At 37.8% G+C, this 21,781-nt stretch overlaps 1 protein-coding gene across 9 annotated transcripts in view; it reads left to right on the forward strand.

The window, feature by feature from the left end:
- MAP2K5 (mitogen-activated protein kinase kinase 5) overlaps window positions 1-21,781 on the forward strand; it is a 258,142-nt gene that overhangs the window by 96,943 nt on the left and 139,418 nt on the right. For all 9 annotated transcript variants that reach the window (XM_080807862.1, XM_080807858.1, XM_080807865.1 and 6 more), the window contains exons 12-13: window positions 11,179-11,240; window positions 17,263-17,311. In XM_080807862.1, coding sequence (XP_080663988.1) covers window positions 11,179-11,240; window positions 17,263-17,311 — 111 coding nt within the window. The remainder of the gene's footprint in view (window positions 1-11,178; window positions 11,241-17,262; window positions 17,312-21,781) is intronic.

Raw genomic sequence — 21,781 nt, forward strand, 5'->3', positions numbered from 1 at the left:
AGGAGTTAAATTGCTGGGCCATATGGTAACTCTGTGTGTAATTTTCTGAGGAACTGCCAAACTGTTGCATTCTGTTTCACACCCGTTTGCCTGTATAGCTGCAATGTATGAGGGCTCCAATTCCTCCCTGTCTTTGCCAACACTTGTTATTATGTGTCCTTTTTTTTAATAGCCTGGTGAGAAACAGTATCTCTTTAGCTTTGATTTATATTTCCTAATGACTGATGATGTTGACAGTATTTGTATGTGCTTATTGGCTCTTGGTATACCTTCTTTGGAGACATGTGTATTCAAATCCTTTGTCTATCTTTACATGGCTTACTTGTGTTTTTATTGTTGAGTTGGTTTTTTTTAAAGATTTTATTTATTTATTTCACAGAGAGAGATCACAGGTTGGCTGAGAGGGAGGGGGAAGCAGGCTCCCTGCTGAGCAGAGAGCCCGATGCGGGGCTCGATTCCAGGACCCTGAGATCATGACCTGAGCCGAAGGCAGAGGCTTAACCCACTGAGCCTCCCAGGAGCCCTTTTATTGTTGAGTTTTAAGAATTCTTTTTATATTCTGAATACTAGGCTCTTATCAGGTGTACGATTTGCAAATATTTTCTTCCATTCTGTCAGTTGTCTTTTCATTTTCTTGGTAGTGTCCTTTGAGGCACGAAAGTTTTAAAATTTGATGAAGTTCAGTTCATCTGTTTTTTCCTTTAGTTGCTTTAGATGTCATGTGTAAGAAACTATTGAAAATTTACACCTGTTTTCTTCTAGAGCTTTATAATTTTCTCTCTTACATTTAAGTTTTTTACCTATTTTGAGTTCATTTTTGTGTATGGTATAGAGTTTAAACTGTTCTTTTCATTGTGAATATCCAGTTAATACTAGCAACATTTGTTAAAAAGATTATTCTTTCTCATTGAATTTTCTTGGCACTCTTGTCAAAAATTTATTGACCATGAAATGCATTTCTGGGCTCTTGATTCTATTCCATTGATGTATTTTCCCATCCTTGTAGCAGTATCAGACTGTACTTGCTTACTTTTACTTTATTATTCTAGATTATTTTAGCTTTGTAGTTAAGTTTTTAAATTAAGACATGTGAGTACTCCAGCTTTATTCTTTCTCAAGATTATTTTGGCCATTCTGGGTCCCTTGGATTTTCATATGAATTTTATAATCAGCTTGCCAAATTTGCACACACACACCAAAAAAAGTCCAGCTAGGATTCTAATACAGATTGCAGTGAATCTAGAGATCAGTCTGGGGAGTACTGTGAACTTACCAATATTGTCTTCCACTCCACGAACACAGAGTATCTTTCCATTTATTTAGATCATCTTTAATTTTTTTCAGTGATGTTTTACAGTTTTTGGTGTTCAAGTTTTACAGTTCTTTTGTTAAATTTATTCCTAAATATTCTTTGATACTATTGTATATTGAACTTTTAATTTCATTTTTAATTGTTCATTGATAGCATATAGAAATCTAAATGATTTTTGTGTATTGATTTTGTATCTTCCTACCTTGCTAAACTTGTATCTTAACCCTAATAGGTTTTCATAGATTCCTTAAGGGCTTCTAGATAGATCATGGCACCTGCAAATAGATGTAGTTTTACTTCTTTCTTTCCAATCTGGATGCTTTTTATTTCTCTTCCTTGCTTAACTACCCTGGCTACCCTTCAGTACGGTGTCAGATAGAAGTGGTAAGAGCAGACATCTTTCTTTTGCTTCTGATCCTAGAGGAGAAGCTCTTAGTCTTTCACTATTAAGCATGGTATTAGTTGTGGGGTTTTAGTAGATGTCCTTTATTGGGTTGTCAAAGTCCCCTTCTCCTCCAAGTCTGTTGAGTATTTTTATCATAAAAAGGCGTTAGATTTTTTCAAGTGGTTTTTCTGTGTTTATTGAAATGGTCATTCGGGGTGCTTGTGTGGCTCAGTTGGTTAAGTGTTTGATTCCTGATTTCAATTCAGGTCATGATCTCAGGGTTGTGAGATCGAGCCCCATGTCATGCTCTATGTTCAGTGCAGAGTCTGCTTAAGATTCTCTCCCTCTCCCTTGGATCCTCTCCCACCTCATGCTCTCTCTCTCTCAAATAAATCTTTAAGAAAAAAAGAAAAAGAAATGGTCATGCTTTTAAATCCATTATCCCACAATTACGAAGTATTGCATTAATTAATTTTTGCATGTTGAACCAGTCTTGTATTGCTGAGATAATTCCATCTGGTCTTAATGTATAATCCTTTTTATATGTTGCTGGATTCAATTTGTTGTATCTTGTTAAGGATTTTTAAATTTATATTCTTAAGGAATATTGGTCTATAATATTCTTTTCTTATAATGTCATTTTCTGATTTTGGTATAATGATAATTCTGTCCTCAAAGAGGAGTTGGAAAGTTTTCTCCTCTTCTAGTTTTTGGAAGAGTTTGTCAAAGAGTAATGCTTATTTTTCTTTAAACATTTGGTAGAACTCATCAGTGAAGCCATTTGGTTCAGGGGTTTTCTTTGTGAGTAGTTTTCATGGTCAAGTGTCATCTGTTGCTGATTATCAGAAGAAGTCCAAGCAGTTCTGCCCAGTGCATCTTAGTATGAAGTTACCAAGAAATCACAGTGCAGTCAAGCACTGGATTTAATAGTGCTTTACTCACATAAAAAAAGAGACACAGGAGGGGCACCTGGGTGGCTCAGTGGGTTGAGGCCTCTGCCTTCAGCTCGGGTCGTGGTCCTGGGGTCCTGGGATCAATCCCCGCATCGGGGTCTCTGCTCAGCGGGGAGCCTGCTTCCCCCTTTCTCTCTCTGCTTGCTTCTCTGCCTGCTTGTGATCTCTGTCAGGTAAATAAATAAAATCTTTAAAAAAAAAAAAAAAGACACAGCATGATCAGGTTTGGTAGTGAGTGTCAGTTCCCTGTGGCCAGCAGTGGGTCCTTCCTGGCAGCCTATGTAGGGCCCTTGGCCTACACACATTCCTTGTGCAGGAGCAAAAGGATCCTCCACCCCACCCCACTCCTGTGGTGTCAGAGATGCTGAAAGCTGGGAACATGCCTGAGGGTCATTGACACCCATGCTTAAGCAGGACAAAGGAGTACACATTTAGTCTGAAACAGGGAAAGGTATTTCAGAGCAAGGAGGTAAGCCCAGCACAGGCTGTGTGGGCTTTTTATCTGTTGGAAAGCACATGTTCCAGGCCTAAGGCCCATTCTTATGTGGCCAAGTGGGGTTTGAAGAACAGTGCACGTAAGACTGTCTTTCTCAACAGTGTTGTTTTTTTTTTAAGATTTTATTTATTTATTTGACAGAAAGAGAGACAGCGAGAGAGGGAACATAAGTGGGGGAGGGAGAGAGGGAGAAGCAGGCTTCCTGCTGAGCAGAGAGCTCAAGACGGGGCTCAATCCAGAACCCTGGGATCATGACTTGAGCCAAAGGCAGACACTTAATGACTGAGCCACCCAGGCACCCCTCTCAACAGGGTTTTTAATTGTAGTATAAGACAGATAACGTAACATTTACCATATTAATAACCATTTTTAAGTGTGTAGCTCATCAGCATTAACTGCCACCATCTATCTCCAGAACTCTTTGCATCTTGCACACCTGAAATGCTGTACCCATTAAACAATAACTCCTCATTGCTTCCTACCCCTGGCACCCAACATTTGATTTTTATTTGTATGAATTCTATGAATTGGACTACTCTAGACACCTCATTTAAGTGGAATCATACCATATTTGGCTTTTGGGCACTGGCATATTTCAGTTTGCATAATGTCTTCAAGTTCATTCCATGCTGTGCTGTGTCAAAATTTTTTTTCTTTTTTAAGACTAAATGATATTTCTGAGTAGTTTTTTGATTACCAATCTCTTTACTAATTATAGGTAGTTATAGGTTTATTCAGAATATCTGTTTCTTCTTGAGTCAGTTTTGATAGTTGATGGCTTTCCAAAATTTGTCCATTTCATCTAAATTACCTAATTTGCTGATATACAGTTGTTTTAGTATTCTTTTACAGTCATTTTTATTTCTGTAAAGTCGGTATTAATTTTCCCTTTTTATTCCAGAATTTAGTAATTTAAGTCTTCTGTCTTTTTTTTCTTGGTCACTGTAGCTAAAATTTGGTCAGTTTCTTTGTCTTTTTCCAAGAACCAACTTTTGGTTTCTTTGATTTTCTTTATTTTTCTATTCTTATGTAATCTATCTCTGCTCTACTATTTATTTCTTCATCTACTAGTTTTGGGTTTAGTTTGCTCTTCTTTTTCTAGCCTTTTAGGTTGCAAAGTTAGGATACTGATTTGAGATCTTTCTTATTTAATGTAGGTATTTGCAGGTATACATTTCCCTCTAAGCACTGCTTTAGCTACATCCTAGAAGTTTTGATATGTTGTGTTTTCATTTTCATTTATTTCAAAGTATCTTCTAATTCCCACAAAGGAAATCCTTTGCAGTTTCTTTCTTGACCCATTTTCAATTAAGAGTGTATCATTTTCCACATTGAATGTCCTTCTGTTGTTGATTGCTAATATTCTTTTGAGGTCAGGAGCATACTTTATATGATTTTGGTCCTTTTAAATTTATTGAGATTTGTTTAATGCCTTAACATTATATGTTTTGGAGAATGTTTCATTTGCACCTGAGAAAAGTGTATTCCGCTATTGTTTGGTGAGATGTTCTTTAGATGTCTGTTAGGTCTAGTTGATTTACAGCTTAAGTGTTTTGTTTTCTTGTTTCTCTTCAGTATATTTTCATTCATTTTTGAAAGTGGATATTCTTCTGCATGTGGCTGTCCAAGGTGATTAGCACTGGGTGTTATACACAACTCGTTGAACACTGCATCAAAATCTAATGATGTCCTATAAGTTGGCTAATTGAACATAATGTAAAAAAAAAAAAAAAAAAGTGGGATATTGAATTCTCCAAGTAATATTTTTTGTTGTCTTGTTTCTCACTTCAATTTATGCTTCACATGTTCTTTTGTTAGGTGCATATGTGTTTATAATTGTTCTATCTTCACAATGGATTGACTCTTTTATCATTATAAAATGTGTTTGTCTGTAGTTACTATATTTGTCTAGAAGTCTGTTTGTCTAATATTAGTATGGTCATTCCCAACTCCCTGTTGATTATTACTAGCTTGTTATATCTTTTGCTATTGTTTGGCCTTAAACCTATTTGAGTCGTTGAATCTAAAGTGCATCTCTTGTAGACATCGTAGAGTTGGGTCATTTTTTAATCTCTTCTGCCAATCTGTTGGTACTTAATTCATTTACATTTAATGTAGTTACCAAGAACACCTGGGTGGCTCAGTCGGTTAAGTGTCTGACTCTTGGTTTCAGCTCAGGTCATGATCTTGAGGTCTTGAGATGGAGCCCCACATCAGACTCTGTGCTCAGTGTGGAGTCTGCTTGGAATTCTCTGTCCCTCTGCCCTTCCCCCCTCCAAAATAATAACTAAATCTTTAATATAATTACCAGAAAGGTAGGTTTCATAGCTGTCATTTTACTACTTGCTTTCTTTAAGTCTTACATCTTTTATGTTTCTGTTTCTCCATTACTGCTGTATTTTATGTTAAATAGATATTTTTTAATGTATTGTTTAAATTCTTTTGTGGTTTCTTTTACTGTATTTTTTGAGTTATATTTCTGGTTTTCCTAGAGATTATAATTAACATTTTATCTTGTAACAACTTAGTTCAGATTAATACCGACTTTTTTTTAGTACATAAAAACACTGCTCCTCTATAGCTCCATTCTTTCCCTCTCCTTTGTGCTGTTATTGCCATATAAGTTACATCTTTATAGGTTTTATGCTTATTAACACAGATTATACTTATTGCTTTATGCAGTTTTCTTTTAAATCAGATAGGAGAAAAAGTCTTAAAAACAAAAAATACACTTATCTTGTCTTTTATGTCTACCTTATAGTGACCTTTCCCAGTGTACTGTATTTCTTTGTGTGGATTTGAGTTACTGTCTGGTAACTTTCCTCTGAAATTCGTTCAGTCTGAAAGACTCCCTTTCATTTCTTTAAAGATTTTATTTTTTTATTTTAGAGAGAATGAGAGCAAGCAAGGGGGGAGGAGCAGAGGGTGAGGGAGAGGGAAGAGACAGAGCATCTCCAGCAGACTCCAGGCTGAGCGCAGAGCCCTATGTGGGGCTCCATCTCAGGACCCTGGGATCATGACCTGAGCTGAAACCAAGAGTCAGACACTTAACCGGCTGAGCCACCCAGGTGCTCCAAAGATGACACATTTTTAATACTTTAAGTCCTTACCTTAAAACATTCACTTGATCATCTAGATTTATCTGTCTTTTTTGAGATGACTCCTTTCTGGACTTGAGCTGCCTAAAGCCCCTCTCTAACTGCTCCTTGGCAGCTTCCCTTTCCTCCATGCTAATCAGTCCCTAAACACTAAAATTTCCCACTTTTTGCAGTTTGTTCTCCAGTTCCCATCTTTCTGTTATTTACTACATCAGCTCTCCTACAATTTCATTCCCCCTTTCCCAGATTGGACTTCCTCCTTCCAAGATTATGTAGACTTTCAGGTATGAGCTCTCCCAGTTGCTTGTGCCTCCACCTGTAGCTTAGTCACATGTGCACCCACCTGGCCCTCCCTGCACATGAAGGGCTGCCCGAGGTCAGCCCTCCAGGTGGCGCATCCACTCGCTGGTGTTCTCTCCACCCGTCACCCTCTCTCTTTTGGATCTTCCTTCTCTGTAATACAGCAAAATGTACTCAGAAATATATGGACCAAAAACTGTGTACCACCCTCTATCATTTCCCTTCCCATTGCCATTAAACTTCTTGACAACTTTCTCCCAACCCTAGTACTAATCCTTTAGTGTAGATTCTCACTGTTTTAATTCTTATATTAGTCCTTTGTCTCTATTTATTGAGCACTTTCCTTCAGACACTGTTCTAAACCTGGGAATACAGTAGTGAATAGGACTTAATTCCTGTCATTGTGGCTCTTAAATTCTAGAAGGGGAGGCTAAGAAGAAACACACAGTATACTCTCTGAGAGGGATAGATCTTGCTAGAACATAAAGCAGGGCAGATGATGACTATAGGAGAGGAGGAGCTAGAGAGGATGGTCACAGGTGGCTTTTTTATGGGAGTGATATTTTAGCAGAGACTTTAGTGTCAGTGAGGCATACAGGAAAGATCATAGGGAACATCTTCGAGGAAGACGTAGTATCTGGTATAAATGCACAAGGTGGGAGCAAGCTTGGTGTAATCAGGGCCCCACAAGAAGGCCAGAGTTACTAGCGAGTAGTGGTGAGAGGCCCTGGGGCTGGACAGGGGGCCAGAGAAGTAAGAAGCTAGGTTGTGTAGGCCATGTAAGGAAGTTGTGTTTCAGTCTGAATTAGGGTGACATTGGAAGGATTCAAGTAAGGAGGGCCACGATATGTCTTCTCATTGAGTAAAACAATCTTCTCAGAAATGCTCAAATATAGCATCTCAGAATATATGCCTATGTTCTTGGATTGTCATCTTGGGAATACATTTTTTCCCCCAGAAAACCCATTTTGTAGAGGAAGAAAGGGAGTATCAAGTACTTGTACTTGAAAGAAAGGGCTCTTTATTTTTTTCAACTAACAGGCTAAAAGAGCTGCTTCTGAAATTTTTGCTTATGGTTCCAGATTTTAATTTTATTAGTATTGATAATAATCATGGTCATTTTAAGGAAACTTTTGGGATAATATGACAGTATTGTTGCTTCTCGTTCATTTACCTCATATTTGTGTTTATCTTACATGCAAGACACTACTTTATATTTTAGCCCAGTATTAGGTTAAGCACAGACCTTGCACCATGAATCCTTTTGGCTTAGTTGCATGAAAATGGTAGCCCTAAGTCATCAAGAGAAGCATGTAGTTTGGCAGTTGAGATGGGGTTTTTTGCTAATCTATTAGCACTCTTCCTCCTGGTTCCTATGGTGAATAGTGGCATGCAGTGAAATGACTGGCTTGTGTGATCTGAGGCCAGAGAACTCAGGGAAGTGACAGGTCACAGAGAGCAAACCAGTGATGTCTTCTCCGATTCATGAATAAAAGGTTCAAACCAACTATGCAACATAGAAATGAGTTTCTGAATGCCTTGAATACCAATGTCTCAGCTAAGATTAAATATCTGAGTGTGTAATGGTAATATCACATTACACTGAACTGTAAAAAAGTTCACATGTGATTCTTAAGCTCTATGATGTTATGGGGAAACCTTTTAAATGTTTGCATTTCTGGGAGTTCAAAGGCTGAGACCTTTCTTGGCTCTGCCATCCCCTGACTCATGGCCATGACGTTCCTTTCTGGGACTCAGTTTCCCCGATTGTCAGAGTCGTTGGACTGATCTTTAACATCCCTCTAGCACTAATGTTGGGTGACTTGATGAGTCTAAGAATTGCCTTTTGGGGATAGGCCTGTGAGATAGAAGTATCTGATAGTAAAACTCCTTGACAGTTCAACTGAAAACTTTCATTTTTAGCCAAAGAATTATTTATTTATTTGTTTGTTTGTTTATTTAAGATTTTATTTATTTATTTGACAGATCACAAGTAGGCAGAGAGGCAGGCAGAGAGCAAGGGGAGGAAGCCAGGTTCCCTGCCAAGCAGAGAGCCCGATGCAGGACTCAATCCCAGGACCCTGGGATCATGACCTGAGCCGAAGGCAGAGGCCCCAACCCACTGAGCCACCCAGGCGCCCCTAGCCAAAGAATTATTTAATCGCACAAAGAGAATGTATGAAGCTTAATAGGATCTCTTGATTCTGAGTGGATCTGCCAAATCCTTTTTTTTGCCTCTGACAGTTATCTCTAATGATTATGTCAAGGACAGGATGAATGTGATGACACAGAGCCAGGATATATTTACCAATGTGGGTGGCTAAGGAGAGTGGGATATAACGGAGATTTAATGGATATTTACAAAAACCAGTGAACTACCTCAAAATGGGATTCTTTTTTGGCTTGTTGTACTGAGAAGGATAGTAATGTAATCTTTGGCTTTTCCATTTAGCTTGTTGACTATCGATTGTCTGTTTAGCTAATTAAACCCTGATTTACATCTTATGTTTAAAAAAAAAAAAAAAAGGTCTCAGGACTTCTTACTAGTGTGTGTGAATGGATTTGCACCTCCTACTGTTGAGCCCCTCAGGCTTCCTTTCACTTCTCAAGGGAATGATTCAGGATGCTGCATTTGTCAGTCTTCCAAATACCAGCCTGTAAAGCTAGATCTTCTTGAGACTGTTTATTCTTGCAATTGCCAATTTATTTGAAAGATCAATGAGAACATGAAATGTTTTCTTACCATATTTTCCCTTTTATTGCATCTATAATAAAAATGCTCTTTTAGTAAATAAAGATGGTTCAGTTCATTGCAGAAGTGTTTTGTTTTGTTTTGTTTTTTCATTATCTTCCGGGTAGCACCCAGAGCCAAACATAAAGTTGAGCCCTGCCATGGATTTCCAGCTTCTTGCAAGAATCTAGAAACTACACGTCACAATTATCTAAAGAAGCAATCATTTTTCTGCTTTAAACAGGATAAATACAAAGTCAGTATCTTTATATGTATGCAATAGATATCATTGGTTTTTATAGGAAAAATAACTTTTTCCTGATGTTCAGCTTTAGGAAAACTTGACATATAAAAATACTCATATTTGTGAAATGCGCTTAACTTCATTTCAAAAAAATAACATGCTCCATTTTAGTATCATATGAGGCATACTTACAAATCATCCAGTAGTAAAGTGGTTAAATAATGAATTTTTAGCCTCTGATTGAAATGGAAATTATTTCTCAAATATCCTGGATAATTCCCCTATAGAACTGGAAGACTAGGGGCGCCTGAGTGGCTCAGCCAGTTAAGTGTCTGCCTTCTGCTCAGGTCATGATTCCGGGGTCCCGGGATCCAGCCCTTTATCAGGCTCCTTGCTCAGCAGGGAGTCTCCTCCCTCTCCCCCTTCCTCTGCTTGTGCATTCTCTCTCTTGCAAATAAATAAATAAAATCTCTTTTAAAAAAAGAACTGAAAGACTATACCTCAACTTGACTCAAAGAAAGATGAATATGTACCGTTAAATAACCCTCATATAATCATATCGTCAATATGAGTGAAGTAGTGGTTCTTTGCCTATCTTACTGAAATTTTTCTATTACTTGTGTGAAATTGAAAATGTAACAACCATACCCAAATTTATACTTCCAAGTGAATATTAGTTCCTTTAAAAGAGTTACCTGGGAAAGCAGTGCAATTGTTTTCAGCAATGTCAGTATTGCCATGGTTCCTTCTTTTGAAACTGCCTTCAGAGCAGCTGTACCTATCTGGTGAGGTTCACATGGACTTTAGTTTATCTGTTGATTCATTTGACAGATATTTATCAAATGGCTACTATCTGCTAGTAATGCTCATTTTCAGGTTGATGAAAACATAAAACCAGTAAACAGCATGGCCCTGTCCTCCTTCTGTTTACAGTCTAATGGTTTCGTTTTTGGAACCGATTGATTTGGTAAAGATGAAGGATATTAGTGAATATCATTTTAGTGAAAAATATTATGAAACAGGGAGATTGGTTTTTCTTTTTTACTTCATAAAGTGGTTTTCAGAGTGATATCGAAGAGAATTTTTAAAACATTTTGAACTGAGTATCTTTGGAATAGATTGATTGCTTGTCTTGGTACTTAATTTGAAGGGCAACATTCATTTAGAAAGATGTTAATAATACTCTTTTACTTTATTATTTTTTTATGTGTATTTTGGACCTTATAGTTACCGCCCTTTGTTTAGTTAATTTGCAAATTCTAAGAGAGAGTCCTGGTTTACATTTGAGAAAAACTGTTACACAAGGTAGATAGATACCTAAATGTGGTTGACCTGTTGATCTGTAGTTTTGTGTATGTATTTAATTTTACATTAAGTGGTGAGTCATAGCCTGCCCTTGACTAGTTTATTTCGGTTTTTACAAGTATGTGATTATACACTGGAAAATAAAATGGAAATATCTAGCTACGCTTCATCTGGTAGTATGATATTATGTCATAAATAAAATTGGACTAAAAACCAGTTTGACCTTAGACATCCAATGCACAATGTAGGAAGAGAAGAAAAAAAAATATTCTCATGGTGAATACACAGAGGAAGAACTCAGTGCAGCGTTCTGGTAGTTTTATTTATAATAATGCAACATATCTGTCTCTACAGGGGGCTCCTTGGATGTATATAGAAAAATTCCAGAGCATGTCCTTGGAAGAATTGCAATAGCAGTGAGTATATATGGCTTCAACCTTATGAAATTGGGGTGATTGAATCTTTCTAGTCTAATCTGTTCCCCTTATATCCTCAGGATGTTTTCTTTTTCTTCAGTCCTTGTTGACTGCCAGGGCCTTTTCCGCTCTCTTTTGTCATTTTTGCATTTTCTTCTTTTCATAGACCAACCCACAGTAACAACACAGTCACATGACATACTTCAGGCTTATGGGGACTGTGACCTCTTCTGCTTTCATACGTTTACATGGCCTTAGTATGCTTGCTAGCCAGTAACATTTCCAGGTTCTTCAGCAAGAAAGCTGTTTGGTATCTCAGGAAAAAAACTGAGGGTTGCTGGGGGGTGGAAGGTAGGGAGAGGGTGGTTGGGTTATGGACATTGGGGAGGGTATGTGCTGTGGTGAGTGCTGTGAAATGTGTAAGTCTGATGATTCACAGACCTGTACCCCTGGGGCAAATAATACAGTATATGTTAATTTTTTTTAAAAAAGCTGTTTGGGGGGTGCCTGGGTGGCTCAGTGGGTTAAAGCCTCTGTCTTCGGCTCGGGTCATGATCCCAGGTCCTGGGATCAAGCCCCGCGTTGGGCTCTCTGCTCAGCGGGGAGCCTGCTTCCTCCTCTCTCTCCCTCTGCCTGCCTCTCTGCCTACTTGTGATCTCTCTCTGTCAAATAAATAAATAAAATCTTTTTAAAAAAAAAAGCTTTTTGGGGGACATTTTGTAATATTAAGCATGTGATTAGAAAATACTTTTCAAGTCCAAATTATTAAAATAAAACTATTTATAAGAAAACACTATTCTTAAAAACTTTTGCAGACTTTTTCTTTTCTTGGTTTTTAATTTTTTTGCCAGCGATGTCTAGGAACTTACTCCCTCTGACATTAAAAGCAGTTTTGCTGTTTTCTATATTCATACATTAATTGATGAATATTTTAACTAGTCTGACATTACTATTTAAGCTCTAGATTTGAAATTTGGAATAATACAGGCTGAACAGTGTCTAAGAGAAGTCATGGGGTGGTGTAATAGTAAACAGTTGCTAAACTAAAGGCACTCTGATAACTTAAGCAGTTTTATGCAGAACAAAGCAGTTATACCATGTACCATTTAATTAAATGGCTGATGTTTGCATCCATTATACATCAGACTGACAACTCAAATCCTTTAATCCAACATGGACACTTATTTGGTCTCAGTTCATTGTAATTCACAGCTTTCCTTTTTTCTTTCTAATTATTAGTGTGAACTGCCCAGGGTGATGAGAACTTTCTTTTCTGATGCTTTTGCTAAGTAGCTTCTAATCTACATGTTTAGGTAGATTAGTTTGGTATGAAATTTGAGTACTTAAATCACTATTTTAGATGAAAATAAAAATGTTTCATTTCCTCTTTTAATCTCAGAGGGGAATGAATGCTTTGTGGCTTTTGGCAGTTCCTGGCTCTAAAGTTTAATAACACGTATAATAAAGGGCAAAAAAAGGCAAGGATACCAATTGAAAAAGAAAAAAGTATATGAGTTCTATATACTCAATTATGTGTTGAACTTGGCTAAAATAGGAATCTGCCTCCTTCAGTCAGAGAAGCATGTTCTTCCTGGACTTCATAAATCTTACCTCCCTTTTGTGTGGGGCATCCACACAAGGCCATTGGTCTTTTCAATTCTACTGGAGTGAGAAGCCTGCAAAGTGAATAGAGTCAGCAAAAATAATAATAATCGGGCTTCAAATACTGGGGTTACCTATTGGGTAATCGAAAATACAACAAAAATTATTTTAAATAGTTTTTAAAGGCACTTAAAATGAGTGCTAGCCCAAAGCATTGTTTACATTTTCCCTTGCATTTTTTAAAAAAATTAGGGGGTTTTCTCCCCCCCTAAAATGTGTCCAATTTCTTTAGCTTTTATGGCTCATCAGGTCATAGGAATGAAAACTGCTTGTGGCCAGAGTAAAAGAAATGCTTTTGATAATTTAGCTCTTCATCTGCCACTTCTTATAAACTCTGCTGGGGCCTAAGCTTGCATAATGCCTCCAAAGCATATTTTTTAAATGTAATTTGATTAGGCTACAAACTTGAATAATCATTTGTTGCGGTTGACAGACAGGAGTGGAAGGACTCCCCCAATCAAAATAAGACTAGCAAGCTGATGTTTGTAGGTCTTCTCTCCTCTACTGTTCTGAAGACAGGTCAGCATTGTTCCTTTGAGTTCCCTCCATGAGGCCCGAGAATGCACATGGCTGCTCTTTGCCATGTCAGAAGCACAGAATCAGAGGAGAGAGGAGAGAAATAGTACTGAATACCTCCCTGTGCCAATGTTGATGAGGTGTTTTATGTGTAAATATTATGTCATTTAATCTTTATTGCAAACTCTGTAAATTGTAGGTTACTGATCATGTTTTATACATGTGCAAGATGAGCTTTAGAAAAATTAAAGTTATCTATAACTGACTAATCAGTAAAGATTCGAACCCAGCGCTGTTTTACCCCAGGCCCCATGCTCTTTCACTCTCCTTTCCTAAGAGAATGAGAAAAAAGGAGAGGAAGGCCTGAAAGGGAGAGCAAAGTTAAAGAGAAAAAAAGAGAGAGAGAGAGAGAGGAAAAAAAAGAGAGAAGCATATGAGAAAGGAGTGGAATTGCTTCAGATTCCTTTCATGTCTTAGAACCACATCTAGGCATTTCTTCCTCTCCTCAGTTAGCTGTATTTCTCAGGTTCTAATAACCTGGCATGCTGTGGATGTTCAAAGCTCCAAGTTTCATTACAGATGGACCCTGTCAGCTTATATGATGTGTTGTTTGAATCTTCTCTTACAGGATATATGGCAAGAGAATATTTTTCCAGGAAAATAGCCATTCACATAAACTGGCTGATTTTAGTCTTCCAGCTTGCTCAGTGATTTTTACCCACTTCCCATTTGAATGTGGTTCCCTAGAAAGAGGAATGCCTTTCTGCCATTCCTGGCCATCCTCGCACGTTTTATTTTTCCTCTCATTTCTGAAGTAGTGACATTGTGTGCTGTATTTTGAGTGGTAATGTTGATTGAAGTTGTCCCTGAAAGGATGTGCACTTGACATGTCAAGGAGTGAGTGATTGACAGCAGATATAAGTACTTTTAGTGTCAAGGCTTTGTCAAGTCATCGTTGTGAAACCTGACATACTGAATACCAATAATACCCTCTAGAGTTTCAATGGACAGATTTCTAGCTCCCTCTACACTGCTTTTTATATGCTTCTCAAGGAAAACATGGTCTGTTTTGACAGAGTTGGAAAAAATCACACATTCTTTTTGACTCTCTAATAAGATTTATAATTTTATTAAGTATCACAAAATCAGCATTTGTTTTACTTTTTTTTTTTGCTTGATGAGCTGAATGTATGGATTGCCTTCCCGTTGTGCATTTACTGGTTATTCATTTTTTGTGGGACCAGTTTTTAGTGGCAAACCATCTTTAACGGGAAGGTTTTATAATATGCAACTAAGCTTATAAATTGGGAAGTTTAGCCCTAATTCCAGAACTCAGAGGTGATTACTTCCATATTAAATAAGATGGCCTCATCTTACTACCCAAAGAGAGAATTGTTTTCATTATTGCTGTTATTTTTATAAGGGTTTATGGAAATATTTTTGCCTATTTTCTTCCCCTGTCCATTATCATTATTACTATTTTGATATTTTCTTTTTTCCTTTTTTTTTTAAACTATCTTACCATCCAGAACATATGTGTTTTATTGTAATGACACTTATTCCAAATCCTGGAAGAAATAATTTGCTATAAAAATGTATTTTGTTCTCTTAAAACAGACTAACTTATTGTGCAAATGATCATACCTCGCTAGCAAATCTTTCAGGAGTATATCCCCCTCTAAGAACTAAAATATGTCAATCTCAGCATTAATTGATATAGATTTTTCCTTCTTCTAGAGCTTTAGTATTTGGAAATTGGTTTTCTCCTTTTGCATTTCACTTTTTAGTATTGCTCTTAGTCTTTCTTGATCAACTGAAATCCTTCCAGATTTAGCCTCAACCTTCTTTTCATCATTTTCAAAATAAGTATATAAATCACTCAGTTACTCCTCATAATGGCAGGTTTCCTTGTTTTTACAATCCTGACTTACCTAAAATTTCCTATAATGGTGGGTACTTTTAAATTCTGGTAGTAAATTTTGAGTGATAGTGGTACATTCCATTGTATCTGATACATAATTATGAATAGTCAACCTTGAAATCAGTAGGTTCACACTCATGTGCATACAGGGTCAGTGGGTGTGAATAAAACACGTGCATCCCCTTTTACAACCATTTCTATATAAAGATTGTTAAAGCATTTAGTGATTAAACTTCTCACATAGAGGGGCGCCTGGGTGGCTCAGTGGGTTAAGCCTCTGCTTTCGGCTCAGGTCATGATCCCAGAGTCCTGGGATCGAGCCCCATATTGGGCTCTTTGCTCAGCAGGGAGCCTGCTTCCCTTCCTCTCTCTGCCTGTCTCTCTGCCTGCTTGTGATCTCTGCCTGTCAAATAAATAAATAAAATCTTAAAAAAAAAAAAAACTCACATAGATGGTAATCTATGAACTTAGGGTCTTAGAAACATCTTTTTTTTCAGAATCTTATTTGACTGATTATTCTTAACACAGGCTGTTCAATCAAAAATCCAATGTAATTTGAATGTTTGTATTTTCTCACTTTATTTTCTTGACCTGCCCTTTCAGTGTTTCCTACATAACCCCACACATACGCTTGCATCTGCCAGCCTGGCTTGTGAGGCCGCTCATCTTGGTATACTTTGTTAAAACATTTTTCGGAAACTTTTTTCTTTTTTAATTATTTTAAACTCACAGAAAAGTTGTAAGATGCTTCCTCCAGATTCCCCAGTTGTTAACAGTTAACCACGTTTGGTATGTGTTTATTTCCTGAAACATTTGAGAGTACATTGCAGACATCATGGCCCTTTACCTCTAGATACTTCAGGTATATATTTCTTAAGAACATCAGCGCTGTATACTGATCAAAACCAGGAAATTAGCATTGGCTGGTGTAATATTAACCAGCCATCTAAATCAGCAGTCCTAGCTTAATTTTGCCAGTTGTCCAGTAATATCCTTTCTAGACCAAAAGAATAAAAATTTCAGGTCCAGGGGAGCCTGGGTGGCTCAGTTGTTGGGTGTTTGCCTTCTGCTCAGGTCATGATCCTGGCGTCTTGGGATCAAGCCCCACATCGGCTCCCTGCTTGGCTGGAAGCCTGCTTCTCCCTCTCCCACTTCCCCTGCTTGTATTCTCTCTTTTACTGTCTCTCTCTCTCTCTGTCAAATAAATAAATAAAGTCTTAAAAAAAAATTCCAATCCAGCATCCAGTCTAGGGTTATACATTGTATTTAGTTGTCATGTCTCTGGTCTCTATTAACTCAGAGCAGTCTCTCAGCATTTCTTTGTCTTTCTTGACCTTGATCTTTTTGAAGAGTACATGGCCCCAGCACATGGACGGTATATTTTTCCCTTGGCCTGAACACTTTCCTCTTTCCTTTACATCAGTCGAATCTGTTACTTAGAGCTCAGCACTTTGGTAAAGCCTTCCTGATTATAGGCAGGAAAAGCGATCTCTGCTCCCCCCATTGCCTTTCATTAGTTAACTTTTTAAAAAATGTCTTTCCTTAGTCATAAATGTCATTACTTAAAAAAAGAAAATTCCACATGCGGAAGTATAGGAAAGGAAGGCCTTTCCTCCCCGCCCACACCACCACTGAGAACTTAATAGATGTGTTTCCAGGTCATGTTGCATGCACATACATTCCTTTCTTTCATTCATTGTGTCTTAACTTCAAAACCCTGGAAGCCAGTTAAAGGAAAGAGGTCTGTAACTTACACATTTGGCATCCTCAAAGAGGATGGCACAGAAATGGGAGATGTGCAAAAAATGCTTGTTGGTTTTCAGAGTTTTAAAGGAAGAATGATGGTTGATACGGTAATATGTTTAAATGTGGAAAATTTCTGATAAAAATCATAATTGGATTGTTTCTCTTTCTTAAATTTAGGTTGTTAAAGGCCTCACCTATTTGTGGAGTTTAAAGATTTTACATAGAGGTATGTATCACACTTACAAACTCTGAATTAATTTGTGAATTTGGGTGGGTAGGGAGCTCTCCAGGTACCTTTAATTTTTAAGTGATTTTAATGATTTTTAAATAAAATAAAAGATCTGATATTTAAGCCAGCTGATATATTTGGTAATCAAAAAGATGGCTGCTTTATAAATGTTTTTCTCATTTTCTCCTTCAGCTGCTGTCATTTTAGATTATAGGCGAGGTTTTTTTCTGGATGGTTACCAAACATATAAAAAGGTATTTCATAGTATTTGAAAATCATAGGATCTGATTTTTAATCCTTAACTCTAGTTACTGCAAAGCCTTCACTTTCTATACGGTTGTGTCCCTTCCACTTATTAATGCTTCACATATCACCATTCACTCACTGATCCTTAAAAGATTGCCTTACATACATACCTTGAAAGTAAAACTTTAAATAAGGAGTTGGTGAATGCACCACAAATTAGTCTCCTAGTCTATTAACAGAACAAACGAGAAGAATAATCAGGTAACTGTTGAATGTTGTGAAAGGAACCTCCCTTTGAATTTTTCAACGTTCCCAACATGTCTGAATTCATTTGGAGCAAATTATTAAGTGAGAAACAGATTATAGCAAAGCAACTTCAGGGCCTCCTATTACAAATGGTACTGTTTAATTTTACACATCTGCTCAGCCCCGCTTCATGCACATTTGGGGAATGCAATAGCATGCACAATGGACAGGATTAAAGGAAAGTTTTTTTTTTTTTTAAGTTATAAGCTTTGAGAGTGCGAGTTAACAACTGATGCCTTCAATTGTAGTATCACATCTGTCACTAAGGGTTGTTTCCTTTGTGGTGGTTTTAACATCCTAGTGATTTCAGATTTCTTCTTAAATCCCTCATCCCCTTTTGAAGAGGATGTGTAGACTTTGACAAGCAAAACTTGCAGTTTTTGAAGGCATTATGTGGATTAAATGGAATCACGAACCAAGTTTTCCCTTAAAGCCAGTCCATTCTGTTTCTAGAGTATAGTTGGTGCAAAATGTAGGCGTAGGGGCAGTGAGCTGAGTGTGTTAGTGTTACTCTTCCTGGGAAGAGGGCATCATGCGAACACATCTCGTGGCTGAGAAAAGAATGGAGCGTTTTCACCACCGACGTTGAGAGAGAATGGTATTTAACATAATATGACCTATATTGCTTATATTCCCAGTACTCCCACCTCCCCACACTCATCAACCCATAAAGTGGTAATAGCCCTTTGAATAGGAGTTAACACAGTGGTCAGTTCTTGTCGTTTTATTGATTTTTATGGACATCTGCTATCCATTTGACAAAGGAACTCGAGGAAGACATCAATTCTCAACAGCAAAGCCTTCATTTAAAAGGACCTTGCCATGGAAATGCAAATGTTACTATTAAAGTGATTCTTTTTTTTTTTTTTAATTTATTTATTTGACAGACAGATCACAAGTAGGCAGAGAGGCAGGCAGAGAGAGAAGGGAGGAAGCAGGCTCCCTGTTGAGTAGAGAGCCCAATGCGGGGCTCGATCCCAGGACGCCAGGATCACGACCTGAGCCGAAGGCAGCGGCCTTAACCCACTGAGCCACCCAGGTGCCCCTATTAAAGTGATTCTTAGGCTTGTCTTGTACTCTGGGCATACAGCATACTTCTGGCTTACAGTGAATTCTCCCTAACCAAAACTTGCTGTGAGGAATCAGTAGCACTAAGAACTATAGTGGATAGGGAAATACTGTTTGGTTATTCTGCCATCATCTTTGTTTTTTCCTCTTTGCAATCATTGGTTTTAGTTTTACTCTTTGTTTTGGAGAAATAATTGAATTTTTCTGTGAAATGGGATCTTGATAGACATGTTTCAAATGGATTTATGCTTGGGATCTAAGAATAAAGCCCAAGGTGTATGTCAGATTCCCAGAGCAATCATCTGTAATCACTGTGGGCAAGTGTGGTTGACCAGAGCCTCTCACAGGCGAGTAGGTCCTCCCCAGCTCTGGATGCAACTTGAACTAAGAAAAGGTTCTTTGGTCAGTTACTGCGGAAGCCTTCATATACAGTTGCATCCCTTCCTTTGACTAATGTTTCAGATATCATCCTGTGCTGTTCCTTAAGAGGTTGCTTCACGTACCTTGTGGCCTTAATGGCTTTCCTGATTGAAGACATAAAGTTTCCAAAAAAGAACCCTGAACTTGTACTTCTCTTCTCAGTCTTTGCTGTCCAGCTGAATTCCTACTGCGTCGCCCACTGTAAAATGCTCCTAGTTAAGGGAAGAAGGTATCTGTGAGGGGCGGAGTGGGGACAGTGGTAATAGGCCAACAAACTCTCCCAAGGGATTTGGGTTTTAAATAAATACCAGTGAGTGAATGTGCATCTGTGTCTGTCTAGTTGGAAAGACTAATGAATTACAGTGCAGGTGAACAGTTATTCCCAGTAATTAGAGGTACCCACCTAAAGAAATAATATGTTGTGTTACTACACCTCATTAAATATATTTATATGCTTAGCTTTAGAGTTTCCTGGTTATTCATGGCAACTTTTGCCTTCTGGATTTAAAAGTGTGTGCTTTTATTGAAGAGTGGAAGAAGCCAGGTGTCCCTGAAGACTTTTGTGAAGCATTGTAATGAGAAATTTACCCTAGATTGAGTAGTTGTTAACTTAATATTTTAGAGGTTTTGTCCATATTTAATAACTTGGATTCCATAAAAATAAGATTAAAGATGCTTTTTTATTTACCAAAAAGCTATTTAATTTTCTCCCTGATTAAAAAATTTTAGCTTTTTAGATCAGTTCAATCAGGCAATTAAAGATCAGAGCTTCCAAGTTCAGCTAAGGCAATTAAATAGGTAATATGCTTGTTTCTACACTTTTGCTATATAAGCTCATGGCTGTACCTTCTTAAAAGCCCATATACTCATTTTTGCTTTCTCTAAATGAATGATGGATAGGAATTCTAGCTGAACATGTGTCACATTGTCAAATCAAAGGCAGTGGTCCTTCTGCGGGGGTGGGGGTGGGGGCGGGGGGGCTGCTGCAGGTACCACGAGAACAGAGTGAACAGAAGATGATGCAGAGAAATGCTCATGAGTGATCTAAGTACCTGTGTTCTCCACCAGTCATCATTTCCTTCCCTACAAATTCTGCCCCTAGAGCCATGGTCTTGTACTTATGAACACAGATTTTAAAAGACGAAGAAACGGAGATGCATTCAGTTACCTAAGGAGAAAAGAAAATACTGTTTCTCTCATTTAAATGGCTTCCTCGGAATACTGCAGTCCTGGATTTTTAGCCGTGAAAACATAAATGCCTACATAGTATCTTTTGGAATTTATAAAAAACACAGTTAATGACTTACACAAGCTGGTGAAAATTAAGAGTCTTTCCTGCAACGCGTATTCAGTGAGGACTGTAGAATAGAACGAACTCTGAGCAGCAGCGGTGAGACCACCCACCCTGCGAGGCTTGTTAGTCTGGCACAGGTTTGTTTCTTTCGTGTGTGTTATGTCCACTGGACATTTTTTTTAAGAATTAAAATATAACAGTTACTGTTTATAATGAATGATCAAATATTATATTCAATAAGGTTTTTTTTAATTTTTTAATTTTTTTAAGATTTTGTTTGCAGGAGAGAGAGATGAGCATGAGTAGAGGGAGGGGCAGAGGGAGAGAGAGAAGGACAAGCAGACTACCCGCCTGAGCGGGGAGCCCGCTGTGGGACTCGATCCCAGGACCATAAGATCATGACCTCAGCCAAAGACAGACACTTAACCGACTAAGCCACCAAGGTGCCAGCCACATCAGTAAGATTTTACTAGTTTTATTTTATTCCTGTAATGATTTGATTGAGATATATATGCAAGTACTTCATAGACTATCAAATGCTAATAATGAGCCCAAATCTTTATTATATAATAACTATGAATTAATCACTTTTTTTTTTTTTAAGATTTTATTTATTTATTTGTCAGAGAGAGAGGGAGAGAGCACGCAAGCACAGGCAGACGGAATGGCAGGCAGAGACAGAGAGAGAAGCAGGCTCCCTGCTGAGCAAGGAGCCCGATGTGGGACTCGACCCCAGGACGCCGGGATCATGACCCGAGCCAAAGGCAGCTGCTCAACCAACTGAGCCACCCAGGCATCCCTGAATTAATCACTTTTTATCCAGTTTAAGCACATACCACTTCCAGATAAGCCGGGAAGAGAGTTTATTATTCTTTGTCTTACCGGGTCAAAAATTATGAAAACCTTTTCTCTAAGATAGACATGTGGTATCGCATGAGAACATAATTATTAATAATGTTTGAAAGTTCCACCAAGATTAACTACTGTGGAAGATTGTCTTTATTAAGCAGCACATGTGTGAGCCCCCTAACTGTAGCATGTACTGACTGGATAAAAACAAAGAAAATGAACAGTGAGAAAGTCTGGTAGACCAGATTTGACATTGCAGCAAACATCGCAGCTTAACTTCAAAA

The sequence above is a fragment of the Martes martes genome (genome assembly GCF_963455335.1).
Source record: "Martes martes genome assembly, chromosome: 7".
In the NCBI taxonomy this organism is placed as follows: domain Eukaryota; kingdom Metazoa; phylum Chordata; class Mammalia; order Carnivora; family Mustelidae; genus Martes; species Martes martes.